Source organism: Arachis ipaensis, chromosome B7 (genome assembly GCF_059453495.1).
Source record: "Arachis ipaensis isolate K30076 ecotype BB chromosome B7, ASM5945349v1, whole genome shotgun sequence".
Lineage (NCBI taxonomy): Eukaryota > Viridiplantae > Streptophyta > Magnoliopsida > Fabales > Fabaceae > Arachis > Arachis ipaensis.
Window position 1 is genome coordinate 14010209 of NC_142442.1, and position 19063 is coordinate 14029271.

Here is a 19063-nt window from a genome sequence, read left to right on the forward strand (position 1 = left end):
TGTTGGACCAAAAAGATCAATGTGTAACATCTCTAATGGCATTTTGGTTGAGATTCCATCTTTTGGTTTAAAAGAAGATTTTACTTGTTTGCCCAATTGGCAAGCATCACAAGTAAGATCCTTATCAAATTTGATATTTGGAATTCCTCTAACCAGATTTTTCTTAACTAGCTTAGAAATTTGGTACATGCTAGCATGACCTAACTTTCTATGCCATAGCCATTTTTCAGATTCAATAGAAGTAAAACATGTTACATTTTGTTCTTTCAAGTCCTCAAGAGTCAATCCATACATATTATTGCACCTTTTAGCTTCAAATAAAATATCCCCAAATTTTTCACAAACAACCAAACACACAAACTTTCTAAAAGTAACTTCAAAACCTAGATCACACAGTTGGCTTACACTAAGTAAATTATATTTCAAACCATTTACAAGAAGAACATCATTTATACAAGATGAAAAGCTTTTACCAACTTTTCCAACAGCCACTATCTTTCCTTTAGCATCATCACCAAAAGTGACAAATCCTCCATCATATTCATCAAGCTTTATGAAGAAGGTTGTCTTTCCGGTCATATGCCTAGAGCATCTGCTGTCCATATACCACATATTCTCCTTCCGTTTGGATGCTAGGAATACCTACAAAACAAGCTTAAGTGACCTTAGGTATCCAAATTTTCTTGGATCCTTTTACGTTAAACCATCTCTTATGTCCTAAGCCATTATAATAAAAAATAACTTTATAAACCTTATCACCTATCATCCTTTCACCAAAAAAATATTGAATGGGAAAGTGTCCATTTCGCTTACATAATCTACAAAATCTTGGAGTCGCTGTTTTGTTAAAGCTTGTTGGGTTTTGAAATCTTGTATCATTTGAAGATGAAGCAATGTTTTCAAAATGTGGTTTCTCAACATATTTATAGAATCCCAAGCCAGCTTTATCATAAAGAGGTTTTTGACTAGGCAAGATTTGATTCAGATTTTCAGAACTTTGAGTGAACTTGGCTAAGTCTTCTTTAAGTCTTTTGACCTCTTTAAGTAACTCTTCATTTTCTTTAAAACAATTTACATATGCAATAACCGAATGGTCATTTTCACAGATTCTAAGTTGGAATTTTAACTGCTTATTTTCTTCAACGAGGTCACAAGCAGTTTTGGCCTCCCTTAGTTTTTCTTTGAGAAATCTATTTTCTGCTTTAAGAATGATGATTTGTTGTTCAAGATCTTGATTATCCAGCAAAAAGCATCTTATTTTTTTCAGAAAGATGATCTATCATAAGATGAAGAGATTCATTGTTAGGATTAGGAATGATTACCTGTTCACATGGTCAGCCATAAGACATGGTTGAGACAAGGTTTCGGATTCCTCATCGTCTTCTGAATCATTTTCCAGATATTCCCATGATGCTATCAGACCCTTTTTCTTTCCTTTCTTTGGCCTTTCTTCCTTCTTCAACTTAGGGCAGTCGGACTTGAAGTGCCTCGTTTCCTTACAGTTGTAGCAAGTCACCTTGCTGAGATCTTTTTTTTATTTTCTTGAACTGCCTCATTTGCCTCTCTCCTTGAGCTTCACCATTTTCCTGAATTTTTGGCAAACAACACAAATTCATTTTTAGAATTACTGGATTCATCATCCAGGGGGTTAGTCACAAATGTAAAAGCAATTTCTTTCTTTTTTGAATCTTTTTTCAAAAGCAAGAAGATTTCCTCTCAAGTCATCATATGTCATGGAATCAAGATCACTACTCTCAGAAATCATTAATGCTTTTGTTTCCTACTCTTTTGTGAGACATCTTAACACTCTTCTCACTAGCACAGATTCAGGATGCTTGATTCCCATAGCATCCAAGCTGACAATGATGATGTTGAAGCGCTCAAACAGTTCATCAATAGATTCTCCTTCCTTCATTGCAAACATTTCATACTCTCTGTTCAACATGTCTATCTTGGTCTTCTTTACAATGGTGGTACCTTCATGAATCACTAGAAGTTTGTCCCAGATTTTCTTTGCTGTTGTGCATCGTGATACCCGTCGGTACTCCTCGAAGCTGATAACACAGTTGAATAAGTTGATAGCCTTGGCATTGAGCTCCACCTTCTTTCTATCTTCTTCGGTCCAGCTTGCTTCTGGTTTAGGAGTGACAACTCCTTCAGCACTTGTGATGGTTGGATATTGAGGACCTTCTAGGATAATTTTCCAAAGTCTGTAATCCACTGCTTACACAAAGATCTTCATTCTCTCCTTCCAATAGGTGTAGTTTTTCCCATTGAAAAGAGGAGGTCTGTTGCAGATTTGAGCCATTGTTTTTTGCCATCTGGATCTTTTCTCCAAGCTGCAAAGCTTGATCTCTTTGAGACCAAGCTCTGATACCAATTGATGGTTTTCAGTGGCTAAGAGAAGGGGGGTTGAATCTTAGCCCCCTTTTTTACTCAATAACACTTGCTGGTCTTGAAAAAGCTTTTGGAAACTATTTGCCTTTTTGTCTCGTACCTAGCCACGAGACTTTTTCTTTTGTCTCGTACCTAGCCACGAGACTTTTTCTTTTGTCTCGTACCTAGCCACGAAACTTTTCTTTTTGTCTCGTCGATCAGCACGAGATATTTTCAGTTTTATCTCCTGGGCAGCAGAAACAGAAATTGAGTAGAAGAGAGAGAGAATTACACCAAGATATATCCTGGTTCAGCTGCTAAGTGTAAGGCAGCCTACATCCAGTCTCTATCACAATAATGATGGAATTTCACTATGATCATTCTTGATTACATACACTAATTCTCCCTGGGAACTACCCTTCCTATCCGGGACAAGTCCAGAATTTAATCCCAAACTGAACTTGACTTGGTCACTGCCAAGCTTTCAACTGTAAAGTGCTAACCCAACTTACAAGGGGATTCCCACAGAATCATGAAATACAACACAGATGTACAAAGGAACTCTAAGGACATCTATGATATTTTCATACAAACTTCACTGTTTGCCTTTCTCCATGAGACTCAAGACATGACAAAATTAAACAGAAAAATTACAAAATGAGAACATTAAAGGAGAAGAAATTCTATTAGCTTAGGTAGCTCTGAGAACCCTGTGCTTTGCACTCTCACTCCTTGAATCAAACCCTGACTGTTCATCCATACTTATAGGGAGAAGCCTCCAAGGTTGAAACCAAACAAACCAAGCCAATCTTCTTCTTCTTCATGTCAGAACCGGTTCGGCCAGAGAGAGAGAAGAGATAACTCATGCAAAACCCAATATGTAATTACCTCTAGTCCTTCCTTGGTCACCACTCTTCATCAATTCGAGCCCTTCATCCTTGCCTTGCTCTCCAAGATGAACTTCTGGCCCTTGATGCTTCATGATGATGATAGCTTTATCTGCTCCAATCTCTGCCTCTTCCATCACGTAGCCACTGTAGCTACCTCCTGTGGTGGTTGAGCAGAATCAGAGACAAGCCATCCTCTTCAAGGATCTTCTCCTTGCTGGTCGAGATCTTCTTCTTTCTTTTTGGGTATGAAGAGCTCGAGATTACCTCACCAAATCTTACCATTCTTGGTGAGAATCTCAGCCACTACATACTTTTAGTTTTCTTTTTCTTGCCATCATTGTGATGGTCTTGTTACTTGCATCTTCATCTCTTCGGTAGCTAGCTTTAGCTTCCATGCTTTCCTGTAATATGACCGAAAGAGAGAGGAGAGAGAACAGAGAAAAACTTGCAATGTAATTAAAGAAGAAAATGAAAATAGTTAGGTTTACATTACCATGCCTAGCTTCTGCTTCCTTTCTTTTGATTACTTGCTTCTACCATCTCCTTCTCTGACAGTGAGGTGACCGAAGGCAATAAGAGAAATGAGAGAGAAGAAAGAAATGGCTTCCAAATGAAATAAAGAAAAGAATTAAAATCAATTATATTCAATTAAAAATCCACTTCCCTTTCTTTTCTGCCTTGTAACGTGTAGCTCACATTTAATTGCTATCAAATCACATTTGCATTTTCTCTCTCATATTACCAAGGCAATTAAGGCTATTTCATAAAAATTTGAATTCCAACTAAAAAGAGAAAGAGGTGACCGAACAAAGCATGCAGATTTGCTTTCTCTTCATCAAATTTTTGGACCAAGCTTTAATGGTCTTGGGGCAACAATTGTTTTGGGCTTGTTCAACATAATTCTAGCCCAATTAACAAATTATTGCTTCAGCCATAACAACTTAAACATTTTTACACTAGGCTTAAATTCTTCAACATATTAGGCTTGCTAATATTCGGCCCAATAGCAAAATCTGCACTGCAAAATTATTTAATTAACACATATGAGCTAAAATTAAATTAATAATTTTACAATTAATCATATTAATAATGTTTAGTCATCACTAATTTAATTTAGAGTTTTCCAAACTCATCAAATTTTAATTATAAATTAGTCCTTTATATATTATTTAATTATAAAATCTATTTTTTATTTTATAAATTATTTTTTTATCATTCATCTATCATGTTTATTGAGAATAAAAAATTAAAACAATAATAAATTAGATCTTCCATTAATCCTAATAAATATTTTGCAATCGTAATCGATCATAATTTTATCATTGATCCAATTACATACGTATTGGGTTGGAAAAATCGTGTTTGTTAGAAATTCAATCGATTGGATGCACAAACCAATTGATTGAAATTCAGGCTTCCCAAACTTCAATCGATTGGAATTGATACACAATCGATTGAATTTCGCAAGGCATGTGGGGTTTTTCTTATTCAATCGATTGGTCATATTATCCAATCGATTGAAATCATAAAAGTAATCTGGGTTTAACTAATTCAATCGATTGGTTCTGTTACCCTCTCACTAAATTATTATTTTCGATAACCCCATTTTTCAACTTTAATTCCCCAAATACGAGTTTTTTTATGCAAAACAAGTTCGTGGCACTATAATTTTTATAGAGTTCACCTAACCCCAACGAACTTCACTTCAAATTCTAAAAAAAAAAATGGCTAACTCAAATTCTTAAACTTCATAGACAACGGCAACCATTATCATTGTCCAGAGTACATAGGAGTACACAAGAATATTGAAGAAATATTTTTTTTAATTTATAATAAAAAAAATTCTTGTTAAATATGGCTTATTCTCATGTATCTGTGTATTTTTGGAGACGATGATAATGATTGCCATTAATATTGAAAAAGTCATGCTTATTGTCTGTGTATTTTTGTGTGCTCCTATGTACTCTTGTAGACCATAATAATGGCTTACAAATTTAAGTTTTGTTGGTTTTGAAAAAAATTCGAGTGAAGTTCCCTCTATAAAAAAATATAGAGTACGGCTAACTCGCCCTAAATTAAAAAAAATCTGTAAATTAAAGTTGAAAGATGGAGTTTTGGAAAATAATATTTTTTTAAATGATATTTTTTTAATAGATCTTTTACAAAAGTAAAAATGATTTTAGTGTTATAGGACGTTGTGTACTGAAAATTTTTTCATTGGTAAATTTTTAAGATATCATGTATATATACGGATGCTGAGAAATCTCAGTGGCGGAGCTTGAAATAAAATTTTGGGGGGCCAAATAGAAAAAAATTGTCAAGATATTTTTGATATAGACTCTATTTAAGATAAGCTCGTCTAACCTCATCTCTCTAATTTGGATGATATTGCCAAATTTAAAGTCGTTTTCTAATGTCTCGTTCTAAAGAATTAAGGTTAAACTTATCAGATGCAACTCTTTGAACTTTTAAAGGTTGTATCTCACTTTCTTCGTGATTCATTAAAGTAGAAGAACTATCTATAGGTGTTGATATTGTAAAAATTATATGTTCTCCTTCTTGAATATTAGCCTTCCTCTTAAAAATGCATCAATTCTTTAATTTTTTATAATTATTTTATATAAAAATTTGAATATATATCCTGTAAAATATGTAAAAATAAAATTAAAAAGATAAATATTAAAATTTATAATATTTATTGAATTTTTTTTATTAATTTATACAAATACAATAATATCAATACTTATTAAATATTCTAATATTTTTTATCATATAAAAAATTAAATTAAATAAATAGTAAAATATAAAATAATATTAAATTACATAAATAAAAAATACCTAATTTTTTATATTTGAACTCAAAGGTAGATGGAGTGTTGCTTATTAAATAGAGAGTTGCGAAATACGAATACACTCAGTTCAGTCCAAATCCAACAAGGTTTGAATGTTTAAAACTAAAAACTATTGTGCAATAAAAGCAAGAGCTGAAGATTGAACTTTGATATTTTAAGTCATAATAAAGTATTTAAACCAACTGAACTATTTTTTATTTTCTGAAAAAGTACTACTAATTTTTTTAACAAAAGTTTGGGGGGCCATGGCCCCCTTGTCTTAACTAAGCTCCGCCCCCTGGCTGAGATGGATGAGAAATACCATGAGGACGATGACATTAACCAAGAAGAGCTAGTATATGACCAAGATATGATGGATAAACAATATAAATCCGAACAAGATTTTGGAGATGAATTCATTGACAGAACCAAGATTGCTTTGATGATTTCAATCGATCGAGTAATATGATCAATTGATTGAATAAGAAAAATCCCACATGCCTTGCAAAATTCAATCGATTATGTATCAATTCCAATCGATTGAAGTTTGGGAAGCCTTTGAATTTCAATCGATTGGTTTGTGCATCCAATCGATTGAATTTCTAACAAACACGATTTTTCTAACCCAATACGTATGTAATTGGATCAATGATAAAATTATGATCGATTACGATTGCAAAATATTTATTAGGATTAATGGAAGATCTAATTTATTATTGTTTTAATTTTTTATTCTCAATAAACATGATAGATGAATGATAAAAAAATAATTTATAAAATAAAAAATAAATTTTATAATTAAATAATATATAAAGGATTAATTTATAATTAAAATTAAATAAGGACTACTTAGCAGTTATTAAAAAATTAAAAAAACATGTTTTGTTATAGGACTATTTAATGGTCCAAACATTTTGGGACCATCGAATCTTTTGCCCTAAAGGTATATACACTCTTGACACAAGGTAATTAGATTAAAAAATAATGAGTCTTGTTCAGTTGTTCGTCGGTCCGGTGGAGTAAGGGTAGTTGAAGGTAAGGGTTGGAACCTGAGCGCAAGAACTGAAGAGAGGTGGAGATCTAAAAGTCATTGGTGGGTGGAATCACCTACAAGGACACTCCGATATTAAAGTAAGTGTTCTTAGAAATAGACGATTAATTAGGATAAAATGTGACGTACATAGAGAAAAGGTAGGTTCCTCCCCTTTGTTTTTTATCCTCGGGTGGATCTTTTTGCTCTTGGGCTTTTTTGTCTTGAAGCTTCTGCCAACTATCGAGACTTCGACGGAGGGTATTGTATCACGCGAGAAACGTGGTGGTTCAGACAGGTCGTGAATCCACTGACTCGTAGGTCTGTCGGATGGACCTCCAATCTTTGTTGAACTGGGCCAGAACAAGTCTAAACCTATAGCTGATCTAAAAGCACTCTTCTTTGGGATATACCAATAATAAAAAATATAACTTAACTCATATCTATGTAAGATTCTACATATGTCTTGTACAAATTCATTTGTATTCTCCTTAAGTTTATCTTCTAATATAGATATTCTAAATAGATGACTTAATCTATAACAAAATATGTTATCTACGATGATCTTTATACTTCTTAAATTATTATATATTTGAGCATTAGAATTTTTTACATATACGACCTCCACCAACAGGTTTGAGGAAGTAAGACCCAATAGCAGTCTTTGTCCCTCTAACAGAAAGTTCACCTGGATGTTACTATACCCGCTGAACAGTTATCATCAACTAACGTCCAATTTTTCTTAATTCACGTTCTCTAAAAGCAACCAAAATGTTATTTCTACGTTCAACTTTTGTCATCCAAACTTTATTACACTGGTCAAGTCTTATATACCTTCTTCCTTATAATTTTTCAGCTCTTTGTTTCACCACTTGTAAATGGCCATTTTAAAAATTAACTAAATAGCTGATAATTAATTATTTTGGATTAGTGTTTGTTAGGTTTTTTAGTCTTCTTCCAAAAGTCTGGTTTTACTTTTTTATTATATAGTTTGACTTATAAATATTTATGTAATTTTTTACTTTTTTATTTATGTAGTTTCATGAATAATTACATTTTGAGAAATATATATATAATTACATTTTCCGTATTATTTATTTTATTTAAAAATAAAAAATAATATCAAATTCACACCATATTCCACCATTTTTTCATTGTATTGACAATTAGGTGCAGTCTAGTTTAAAAGAAATTTCATTTTCAAAATTTTAGTGTAATTCATTTGTAATAAACTACTGAAATTAACAACAGTATTTATGTTCAGTGGCACATTAATCACAATCTAATATGCTCATTTATAAAGTAGTTGTTACATTCCAATGCCAAAAATCGCAAATAAATAATGAGTAGTATTTTCAGCATAATTTACTTTATATATGAGATAATTTATTGATTTCTTTCGTGATACAGTAATATAATTTAGTTAGAGTTAGTTTTTTTTATGAGATTAATTAATTATAAGTGGCGAGACTGAGATTGAGATAGATACTAAAGGACAATGGTAATGCTTGAAAGGATGAGAATATAAAAAAAGGCTTTTTTTTTTAGAAAGAATAATTAAAAAAAGAGGAATTTGATTATTAATATATTATAAAATTATCTTATGAATAATTTATCATCCAATTAAAAATTGACATATCATACAAAATTTACATATTATTTTAGAAAAAATTCGATAGAATTCACATCCTATTTGCTAAAAAGGAAAAAATTGCTCAAAACACAGGACTTGATAAATCAAATAAGCTCTAAATGATTCATCTGTCAATCCTCTAACCACAGAATTTCATAATATCCGAAATACTTTACAACAGTAATATCTTAAGACTGCACAGTACACACCCATTCAATAGATACACAATTTGGTTAATTTCCTTAAAGAGACAGAATTTTGGTTAACATCATTTAAACAATATTAATTTTTTTTAAATTCCGTTTGACAAAAACTATCCAAACACAAATCATATTAACATCAATTTGATTTTGATTAAAATTAATTCTGCAAAAGTGCATTTATACTAACACCTATTTGCTATAATGTTAATTCAAATACACAAATATTATAATGGTTTCAACTTGGCCAACTATACAACCTCTATTCCTTCACCTTCAATATATAAAATGTGATGTGGTTACCAATGGTATATTTGACAGATTAGATTAGATAATTCGTTACATTTAAATAAACAATATATGTGCAATAATCTCTTAATAATTCAAAGTTTTAAACAATCATAAGACAAAAAACACTCCTTTATCTATTTCAGTAAAATTATGTCATGATTTTGATGCTTTAGATTGCTTTATTTTCTAGCAGGTCAAAAAGGAATAAAAATGAAAATAGCTTTATTATATCCTTTAGAAGGGCCAAAGAATATCTTTTTTCAATTAAATTTTCCATTTAGAAAATGTTAACAATGATGTAGAGAAAATTGGCCCAGGAACATGTTCAAGTTCTTTGAAAAATTAAAAGAGATATTCGATTCCCCTTATCTTTCTCCTTGACCACAAATTATAAAACAGACAATATATGAAGAACTAACATGATTTGAGAAATATATTGTAGCTCTCCAAGTTGTTTTCTTATAATCTTTGTGGGAAATTTGATAGTCTTTGAATTATTTTACTTGTGGAATTATAACTAATAAAAAACAAAAGTCCTGCTAATCAAGAACTAATTGACCAATCATATATGAAACCAGAAATAAAAGCATAAAACTAACCGCTGATTTGTTATGACTTAAGAGTAATTAATAAGTCATGATAGTTAATTGGATCAATTTGAACATGTAAGAAAATGAGAGGAATTATTTTGGGGTGATTAATGGTGGGATCAAATTGTTATCATAGTTCAAATGAGTGACGGATATAAAACAAAGTTTCATGTGAGAAGAGGCTGTGAAACTTAACCAACTTGTTTCCAAAAGGGTAAGACTGTAAGAGTACTCTTTGCTCTCCTTACACCTTACCTTTGTTTTAATAAATTTTAATGTTAATTTTTTTATTTGTATGAAAGTAAAAAAGTTGTTTAAATAATAAAATTTATCAAAATAATAATATTTTACTTTTTAAATTTTACTTCTCTCCTTACACCTTAGCTTCTGCCATTTATTAATACTTTAAAATTAATTTTAGTGTGTTAAAAAAATCATTTTAATAATTCAACTAAATTAGCGAATAAAACATATTTTTATTATTGAAACTACATTTTAAAAATAAATCAACCAAACACATTTTTATTATTTCCTCCATTAGAAATAGAATCTAATTTGACAAACTGATTACTTTAATTTTTGAAAATTTATAAATAAAATTATTTTTAAAAAATAAATATAAAAAAAATAAAAAAATTTGCAAACCAATTAGTCCCTAATATGCCTAAGATTGAACTCCTCTATATTTTAGATGCTTTTAAGAGATATATTCAATGGATGCAGCCATCTCCATGGAACCAAATTCCTCCATCAATAACGTATTTGATACTTAGAAATTTAATAAATGGAGAATTAAGGCTCAAATAGCCCGTCTAGCTCAGTTGGTAGAGCGCAAGGCTCTTAACCTTGTGGTCGTGGGTTCGAGCCCCACGGTGGGCGTGAATTTTTACATTTTTTAATCTTTAAATAAATTAAGCCCATTCCATTAAATTTATTTCGTAAGAGTCTTAAACAGCCCGTCTAGCTCAGTTGGTAGAGCGCAAGGCTCTTAACCTTGTGGTCGTGGGTTCGAGCCCCACGGTGGGCGCTTTGTAATTATACCATAGTTTCTAAAATTGATCAAAATAAGAAAATCTAAAAACTATACTATACTATACTTACTAATAAGAGGTCATTTGTCAAAGTGTTAGTGTGTTACGCTTCCTACTTTTGCTGAAGCATTCCACTCTACTTTTCTGGAAAGCATTGGAAATTCGTCAATTTTAGAGTCAACTTATTTAAATTGAAGTTAATAAAAATACTGTAGATTCAATAATTTGCAAACGAAAACAACGTTGGGGTAAGAAAGCAATACTAATATAGCATTAGAGGTAAATGCTATATATAAACCACCGAAAATTTTACACTCAAATTCCATTGCGATAGTAAATAACAAAGAAGTTTCAAAAGCGAAGATCAAATTAGTAAACGTGTTACAGAGTTTATGGCTTTCTTTATTTCGAAAATTTGAATGGAAGAGTAACCATTATTTCAACGAGTTACAAGTAGACTAAAAAGAAAGATTTTGAAATAATTTGAATTAAATTGTCACTTGCCACACTTATATAATCTTATTGTGATTTTCACTGAATACATGACAAGTCTTTTTCCATAAAGAGATATGATTTTCGGATTTTGAGCTTCGCCTGCGCATAGGGCGGGTAGTACACTAGTTTATCCAAACAGGGAAAAATGGGGGTAGCCATTTAAACAAGTAATTAATACCAAGATAAACGCAGTTTTGAAGTGAAAAATTGTTCAAGAGGGTACTTGACAAATCAAACAAGCTCCAAACATTTCATCTAGACTATCAAGACTCTAGGTTAAGTTTTACCACAGAATTTCACAATATCCAAAATGCTGCACAACAGTAATATCTTAACACTACAAACACATTCAATACATTATGCAATTTTGTAAAATGTCCTGATAAAGATACTGAATTGGTACAGAATCAGCAGAATGCATCACATTGCCAAAGACCTGCAACATGTATAAATATGCATTATGAAAACCATCGAAGCTAATTTTAAAAAAAGCTTAACCAAATCTAACATATGGAATCTTAACTCGTACATTTTACCTCGTCTTCAATGTCTAGGAGACAAATCAGGAGACCTTGACCTAGATCTGGATCCAGGTGGTGACCTCGATGGTCTACGTCCAGATGACTTCCACTGGCCTTCATCGGCCTCAGACTTGTATGTAGATTTCCTTAGTACAAGATAGTATATAGTGTAAGAACACAAGAGAAGAGGGGAAAATAATTTCAATAGAAAAACTGTGTGTTCAGAAGGTAATTATTAAATTGCAACTCACTCAGGATATCCATTGTTTTGATTCTGATCAACACCATTGCCAAAATCTGGAGTATATGATCTGCGCTTCTGATCAGCATCTCGCTCTCTAGGGGGGCCTCTTGGTGATCGAGGTGATCTAGAGTGTTCTGCTTGCCTTCTAGGGGAAATAGAGTAATCACTTTGCCTTCTTGGAGCAGGAGAATATGATCTGGTACACGTCAATTCAAATCATGAGTACATGCTTTAGTGGAAGTACAAAATTAAGATACTAAGGATATCTAAAACTTACCTTGAGCGATATCTACTTCTAGAACCAGAGTGATAAGGTGGAGAGCGTGATACTGAGCGAGAGCGCGAGCGACCTGATAGAATCAATATTATGATACACACAAGTCAGTAATCTTAACAAGCAGTGAACTATGTAAGCATTTCAAAATACATAATGCAATTTTGAGTTTTTAAATGATAATACCATAATAAGACCTTCTCCCCCCATAGTTCGCTGGTCCTCTGCAAAATTCCAAAAACTTTAGCTATACATTTATAAAGCAATGCTTCAGCTACAAGACCACTTTTACATTCTTATCATCCGCTACATTATAGTGGAATATATAGTGGGGGAAAATAAGATATACCTCCTAGTCCTTTGGCGCATTTCCTCTGGTCTTTTTCTTGTTTCAGCAGCGACAACAACGGATATTTCCCTTCCGGCAAAGATTTGTCTGTTCATATGGTACTGTGCCTCTGAAGCATCATAAGAATCCACAAATTGCACAAACGCAAAGCCTCGAGGTTCTCTGTATGGGGAAAAAAGCGGAGCTTCATTCTAACACTGCTAGAAAAACATGGGCAGACACAGATTGTAGCATACGTAGACTAGGCAGAGTATATCTTTCTTTAGACAACTTAGCTAAGGCTTTCTGAGACATGAACACAGCCTGTGGAAGCTGGATTGCCTAAAGCAGCTAAAATCCAAAAACTTCAAAGCAAGCCCTTTTTCTTTACATTGACAAGTAGTAAAGTATCTGGAAAATTCTTCAACATTCTTGTATTTATAAGAACTTGAATTCAACGCTCCCCAAGAAACAAAAAAAATCTTGTAAGCACGAAGTCTTCACTTCAGTTTGTACAAGGAACCAACCAACCTTCCATCAAACTTGTATTCATTGTGTAATTAAATAGTTTCTCTTCGTATGAAGATTAACACACTTGGGGGGAAAAACTTGGTCAAATGTGGGGCTTGATCTTGTTTTAACTTCCAATTTCAAATAAACATAACCCCCTGACAAACCAGTCCAAAATCAATCCACAATCAAATAATTAATACCAATCACCTTCAAACAAGAGAAAAGAAAAAAGAAGAAAACTCAAAAGTTCAGAATCACCCCAACCAAGCTCTCACAATTCACGCTCAGACACACTCAATCAACTTAACTACTTACATTTCTCCAACTAATTTTACCAAAAGGAAACCTAAAGACCAACAAATTATTTGTTAATTTCACAAAAACAAGGAAGTACATCTAACACGGCGACAAAATTGATGATTCTGATTCCACAACAATCAAACTTTAAAATTCTCTTTTTTTTGAGTCTCTTTCTCCAAATATAAATCATAAGAAATGCACCAACTAACCCTGAGTAATAATCCTTGGGAATGTAGACATCACGAACGGGTCCGAACCGCTCGAAGGGGACTCGAAGCTCCTCGGGTCGGCAATCGAGGGGAATGTTGCGAACAAGAAGGCTTCCATTGTTGTTGTTATCCCTGCCGCGCCTCCCGCCGCCGCCGCCACCACCACCGTAGCCCCTCCTCGACGGAGGAGGTGGCGGCGGAGGAGATCTTCCCCTGCCGCCGTACCCTCTCCTAGGCGGACTGTAGTATCCTGGACTGTGCCTCCGCATCTTCTTCTCCCCTTTTTTTGTGCCCTAAAATTCAAAATTACAAACAAGAAATCATATTTTCCGGCTTTGATCTTAGGAATTGTGCAACAAATGAAGATTTCGTTTACCTTTGAATGCAGAGGAAGGTGCGAAACTTGTACGAGGAAGAAGGGAGAGAGCGCGTGCTTTTGATTTGTCTGACTTTGATGCTTTACTTGGAAAATGAGAGTGGGGGAACAAGCTGGGTTTAAAAACCCTAGCGACTTGACTTGAGAGAAAGAGACCACACTCTTATTCCTCAAATGAAGCGCACCGTTTTGATGGTCCAATTCACTTTTTAAATTTTAATGTTCTAAAAATCGAACCGGTCGGTTCAACAGGATTAATCAAAAATCGATCATCTAACCAATTCGGTTGATGTATAAAATTGTTTTAAAAAAGTCAGACTAAAAATCAGTCGAACCGATGGTTAATCGGTAAACTGCTAGAATTGGCCGGACATTTTTAGTTACAAGTTCGGTGATATATATATATATATATATATATATATATATATATATATATATATATATATATAAAATTTCAGAAAAACTCAGTAATCCACCCACCGCTTTCTATCTCTTGGTCTCTCACCCATCTCACCCAAAAAACCCTAGCAGCCACTCAACCCACGCTTCACCTTCTTCATCGTCGAGCTACTCTCTGTCAGTCGAGGGTGTCGTCACCGTCATCCTAGCCTCCACCTTCTGTCAGCGTCGCTCACATGGATAAACCCAGGGGTCCTTCGTTTTCTCCCGTCTCTCACATCGCTCCCGTCGTTCGCCGGCGCTCTTCGTTTCTTCGTCGCGGTCCTTTTCTTGGCGTAGCGGTGGTTAGTTCTTTCCTCGGAATCTCTCTCTCTTCAAGCGCTCTCTCTCACTGCGAACGTCTCTACTTGCGCTCAGTCGTTTTCTCCTCCTCGTCACCTTCGTTCTCTCCGAGCTCACTCTCTCTCGCCATTCGTATGCCTCCACTACTTCTTAGTTAATGTTAATTTTGTTTCGACTTCTGAGTTATTGTTAATTTTGTGGTTTAATGTTGATTGTTGATTTTGTTTTAAGTTATTGTTAATTCCAGAAATTTGATTTTTGCATAAAAACTAATAAAAATATACTAAAAAGTAATTAAAACATATTAAAAACTACCTAAGAACAATGCCAAAAAGCATATAAATTATCCGCTCATCACAACACCAAACTTAAATTGTTGCTTGTCCCCAAGCAATTGAAAATCAAATAGGATAAAAAGAAGAGAATATACTATAAATTCCAAAATATCAATGAAACTTAGCTCCAATTAGATGAGCGGGACTAGTAGCTTTTTGCTTCTGAATAGTTTTGGCATCTCACTTTATCCCTTGAAGTTCAGAATGATTGGCATCTATAGGAACTCAGAATTCAGATAGTGTTATTGATTCTCCTAGTTCAGTATGTTGATTCTTGAACACAACTACTTTATGAGTCTTGGTCGTGGCCCTAAGCACTTTGTTTTCCAGTATTACCACCGGATACATAAATGCCACAGACACATGACGGGGTGAACCTTTTCAGATTGTGACTCAGCTTTGCTAAAGTCCCCAGTTAGAGGTGTCCAGAGCTCTTAAGCACACTCTTTTTGCTTTGGATCATGACTTTAACCACTCAGTCTCAAGCTTTTCACTTGGACCTGCATGCCACAAGCACATGGTTAGGGACAGCTTAATTTAGCCGCTTAGACCAGGATTTTATTCCTTTAGGCCCTCCTATCCATTGGTGCTCAACGCCTTGGATCCTTTTTACCCTTGCCTTTTGGTTTTAAGGATATTGGCTTTTCTACTTGCTTTTTCTTTTTCTTTTTCTTTTCTTTTTCGCCATTTTTTTTCGCAAGCTTTGTTCTTCACTGCTTTTTCTTGCTTCAAGAATCAATCTTATGATTTTTCAGATTATCAATAACATCTCTCTTTTTTCATCATTCTTTCAAGAGTCAACAATTTTAACATTCATAAACTTCACTATCAAAAATATGCACTGTTCAAGCATTCATTCAAAAAATAGAAAGTATTGTCACCACATCAAAATAATTAAACTAATTTCAAGGATGAATTCGAAATTCATGTATTTCTTGTTCTTTTGTATTTAGAACATTTTTCATTTAAGAAAGGTGAAGGATTCATAGGACATTCATAGCTTTAAGACATAGACACTAGACACTAATGATCATGCAGTAAAGACACAAAACATAGTCAAACATAAAGCTCAAAAATTCGAAAAACAGAAAAATAAGAACAAGGAAATTAAAGAACGGGTCCACCTTAGTGATGGCGGCTAGTTCTCCTTCTTGAAGATCCTATGGAGTGCTTGAGCTCCTCAATGTATCTTCCTTGTCTTTGTTGCTCTTCCTTCATGGCTCCTTGATGTGCAGTCAAATGCTCTACTACTGAGCTATGGACCTTTGAGATGAATCTCTCCATCTTCCATGACTCGGAGGTGGAAGCTTTTGCCTTTCCTTTCCTCTTTCTAGAGGTTTCTCCGGCCTTAGGTGCCATAAATGGTTATGAAAAAACAAAAAGCAAAGCTTTTACCACACCAAACTTAAAAGGTTTGCTCATCCCTAAGCAAAAGAAGAAAGAAATGAGGGGAAGAAGAAGAAATGGAGGAGATGGAGGGGAAAGGTTGTTATGGAAAGGTGTGAAGAAGAGAGAGAGTGAGTTGAGATAGGCAGGGATCCTGTGGGGTTCACAGATCCTGAGGGGTCAAGGACTTCTCATTCCTGCTCCATTTAGGCGTGCAAAAATGCCCATAGAATGCAAGTCTGGCGTTAAACGCCAGGTTGCTACCTGTTTCTGGCGTTTAACGCCAGCTTTTATACCTTTCCTGGCGTTTAACGCCAAGCTGTTGCTTGTTTCTGGCGTTTAACGCCAGCTTGTTGCTTCTTTCTGGCGTTAAACGCCCAGAATGGTACCAGACTGGGCGTTTAACACCCATTCTGCTACTCTTACTGGCGTTTAAACGCCAGTAAGCTTATCATCCAGGGTAAGCTGTTTTTAATGTTGTTTTTTATTTTGCTTTAATTTTTGCAGTTGTTTTTGTGACTCCACATGATCATCAACCTAAAGACAACATAAGATAACATAAATAAATAAAATTGGGTTGCCTCCCAATAAGCGCTTCTTTACTGTCTTTAGCTGGACTTTACTAGGCTTTAATCCAGTCTCAGTCTTGAGCATTCTTGCTCAACATTGCCTTCAAGATAATGCTTGACTCTCTGTCCATTAACAATGAACTTTTTGTCAAAGTTAATATCATGAAGCTCTACATATCCATATGGTGACACACCTGTAATCACATATGGGCCTTTCCACTGGGATTTCAATTTCCCAGGGAACAATCTGAGCCTAGAGTTGAACAACAGAACCTTTTGTCCTGGCTCAAAGACTTTGGATGACAGTTTTTTGTTATGCCACCTTTTTGCTTTCTCCTTGTAAATTTTTGCATTTTCGAAAGCATTGAGTCTGAATTCCTTTAGCTCATTCAGCTGGAGCAATCTTTTCTCTCCAGCTAATTTGGCATCAAGGTTTAGGAATCTGGTTGCTCAGTAGGCTTTATGCTCCAGTTCCACGGGCAGGTGACAGGCCTTCCCATACACAAGCTGGTATGGAGAAGTTCCTATAGGAGTCTTGAATGCTGTTCTGTATGCCCATGGAGCATCATCTAAGCTCTTTGCCCAATCCTTCCTACGGGCAATTACAGTCCATTCCAGGATTCTTTTTAGTTCTCTATTAGAGACTTCAGCTTGCCCATTTGTCTGTGGATGATATGGAGTTACCACCTTGTGGCTAATTCCATATCAGACCATAGTAGAGTACAGCTATTTATTGCAGAAATGAGTGCCTCCATCACTGATTAGTGCTCTAGGGACACCAAATCTGCTAAAGATATGTTTCTGGAGAAACTTCAGCACTGTCTTAGTATCATTAGTGGGTGTTGCGATTGCCTCCACACATTTAGATACATAGTCTACTGCCACCAGAATATAAGTGTTTGAGTATGATGGTGGGAAAGGCCCCATGAAGTCAATACCCCATACGTCAAACAACTCAATCTCTAAGATCCCTTGTTGAGGCATGGTGTAACCATGGGGCAGATTACCAACTCTCTGGAAACTGTCACAGTTACGTACAAACTCTCAGGAGTCTCTATAGAGTGTAGGCCAGTAGAAGCCACATTGGAGGACTTTTGTGGCTGTTCGCTCACCTCCGAAATGTCCTCCATATTGTGATCCATGGCAATGCCATAGGATCTTCTGTGCCCCTTCTCTAGGCACGCATCTACGGATTATTCCGTCTGCACATCTCTTAAAGAGATATGGCTCATCCCACAAGTAGTACTTTGCATCAGAAATTAATTTTTTCGTCTGCTGTCTGCTGTACTCCTTGGGTATGAATCTCGCAGCTTTATAGTTTGCAATGTCTGCAAACCATGGTACTTCCTGAATGGCAAAGAGTTGCTCATCCAGAAAGGTTTCAGAGATCTCAGTAAGGGGGAGGGACGCCCCTTCTACTGGTTCTATCCAGGACAGGTGATCTGCTACTTGGTTCTCTGTCCCTTTTCTGTCTCTTATTTCTATATCAAACTCTTGCAGAAGTAACACCCATCTTATGAGCCTGGGTTTTGAATCTTGCTTTGTGAGTAGGTATTTAAGAGCAGCATGGTCAGTGTACACAATCACTTTTGATCCTACTAAATAGGATCTGAACTTGTCAATGGCATAAACCACTGCAAGCAATTATTTTTCTGTGGTTGTGTAGTTCTTCTGTGCGTCATTTAAAACACGACTGGCATAATAAATGACATGCAGAAGTTTGTCATGCCTCTGTCCCAATACTACACCAATGGCATGGTCATTGGCATCACACATTAGTTCGAATGGTAATGTCCAGTCTGGTGCAGAGATGACTGGTGTTGTGACCAGCTTAGCTTTCAGAGTCTCAAACGCCTGCAGACATTCCATATCAAAGATAAATGGCGTGTCAGCAGCTAGC

General features: G+C 34.8%; 1 protein-coding gene and 2 non-coding genes across 4 annotated transcripts; 2 read left to right on the plus strand and 1 right to left on the minus strand.

Moving 5' to 3' along the window:
• The first annotated feature begins 10647 nt into the window (after window positions 1-10647).
• Window positions 10648-10720, plus strand: TRNAK-CUU (transfer RNA lysine (anticodon CUU)). Its single transcript has one exon. It is a non-coding gene; the product is annotated as a tRNA-Lys (tRNA).
• Window positions 10721-10795: 75 nt separating this feature from the next.
• On the plus strand, window positions 10796-10868 carry TRNAK-CUU (transfer RNA lysine (anticodon CUU)). Its single transcript has one exon. It is a non-coding gene; the product is annotated as a tRNA-Lys (tRNA).
• Window positions 10869-11538: 670 nt separating this feature from the next.
• SCL30 (SC35-like splicing factor 30) lies at window positions 11539-14309 on the minus strand. Of its 2 annotated transcripts, none has more exons than XM_016311225.3 (8): window positions 14133-14309; window positions 13757-14049; window positions 12756-12917; window positions 12593-12630; window positions 12410-12482; window positions 12140-12328; window positions 11904-12034; window positions 11539-11803 (listed from the first exon to the last, which is right to left on the minus strand). In XM_016311225.3, the coding sequence occupies exons 2-7, from the start codon at window positions 14023-14025 to the stop codon at window positions 11911-11913; spliced, it is 855 nt and encodes a 284-aa protein (XP_016166711.1). In that variant the 5' UTR covers window positions 14026-14049; window positions 14133-14309; the 3' UTR covers window positions 11539-11803; window positions 11904-11910. The 2 variants fall into 2 exon arrangements, with proteins under 2 accessions (XP_016166711.1, XP_016166712.1); XM_016311226.3 differs by having other exon boundaries at window positions 11897-12034.
• Between the last annotated feature and the right edge of the window lie 4754 nt (window positions 14310-19063).

Bases quoted from the DNA above. Each gene is read 5' to 3' on its own strand.
- SCL30 (XM_016311225.3), bottom strand. From the start codon at position 14,025: ATGCGGAGGCACAGTCCAGGATACTACAGTCCGCCTAGGAGAGGGTAC. The intron at 12,483-12,592 runs GTATTATCATTT...TGATTCTATCAG, and splicing joins GGGGAGAAGGTCTTATTATG to GTCGCTCGCGCTCTCGCTCA. The intron at 12,329-12,409 runs GTAAGTTTTAGA...GACGTGTACCAG, and splicing joins AGAAGTAGATATCGCTCAAG to ATCATATTCTCCTGCTCCAA.